Raw genomic sequence first — 562 nt, 5'->3', positions numbered from 1 at the left:
GATGGTCGACCCCGAGCTTGGTTTTGCGAGTTTCCATCACCTCCACGTCTAGCCTTTCAGCCTCCTTCCACCGGCCTTGGTTGCTATATGTCGACGCGAGGTTGTTCATGCTCGTCAGCGTGTCGGGATGGTCGACCCCGAGCTTGTTTTTGCTTGTTTCTATCACCTCCACTCGTAGCCTTTCAGCCTCCTTCCACCGGCCTTGGTTGCTATATGTCGACGCGAGGTTGTTCATGCTCGTCAGCGTGTGGGGATGGTCGACCCCGAGCTTGGTTTTGCTTGTTTCCATCATCTCCACATTTAGCCTTTCAGCCTCCTCCCACCGGCCTTGATTCCTGTATGTCGACGCGAGGTTTGCCATGCTCGTCAGCGTGGAAGGATGGTCGACCCCAAACTTGGCCTTGCTTGTTTCCATCACTTGCACCCCTAGCGACTCCGCTTTCTCCCATAACCCTTTTCCCAAATACACCTCAGCTAGCATTGATGTGCTAGCCAAAGTCCGCTTGTCGTCTCTTCCTAGCCTCTTCTCATAGCTCCTCTGGGCCTTGCTCACCATCCGCTC

The 562-nt window shown here is 54.8% G+C and overlaps 1 protein-coding gene across 1 annotated transcript; it reads right to left on the bottom strand.

The window, feature by feature from the left end:
- Positions 1 to 40: 40 nt before the first annotated feature.
- On the bottom strand, positions 41 to 415 carry GGTG_14461 (hypothetical protein; the record flags this gene model as incomplete). Its single annotated transcript, XM_009232386.1, has 1 exon — positions 41 to 415. A coding segment is annotated over one exon (375 nt), but the record flags the coding sequence as incomplete, so codon positions are not given.
- Positions 416 to 562: the final 147 nt, after the last annotated feature.

Source organism: Gaeumannomyces tritici (assembly GCF_000145635.1).
Source record: "Gaeumannomyces tritici R3-111a-1 unplaced genomic scaffold supercont2.498, whole genome shotgun sequence".
Classification (NCBI taxonomy): domain Eukaryota; kingdom Fungi; phylum Ascomycota; class Sordariomycetes; order Magnaporthales; family Magnaporthaceae; genus Gaeumannomyces; species Gaeumannomyces tritici.
The sequence above is the reverse complement of the archived record's forward strand: the minus strand, read 5'-3'. Positions and strand labels throughout refer to the sequence as shown.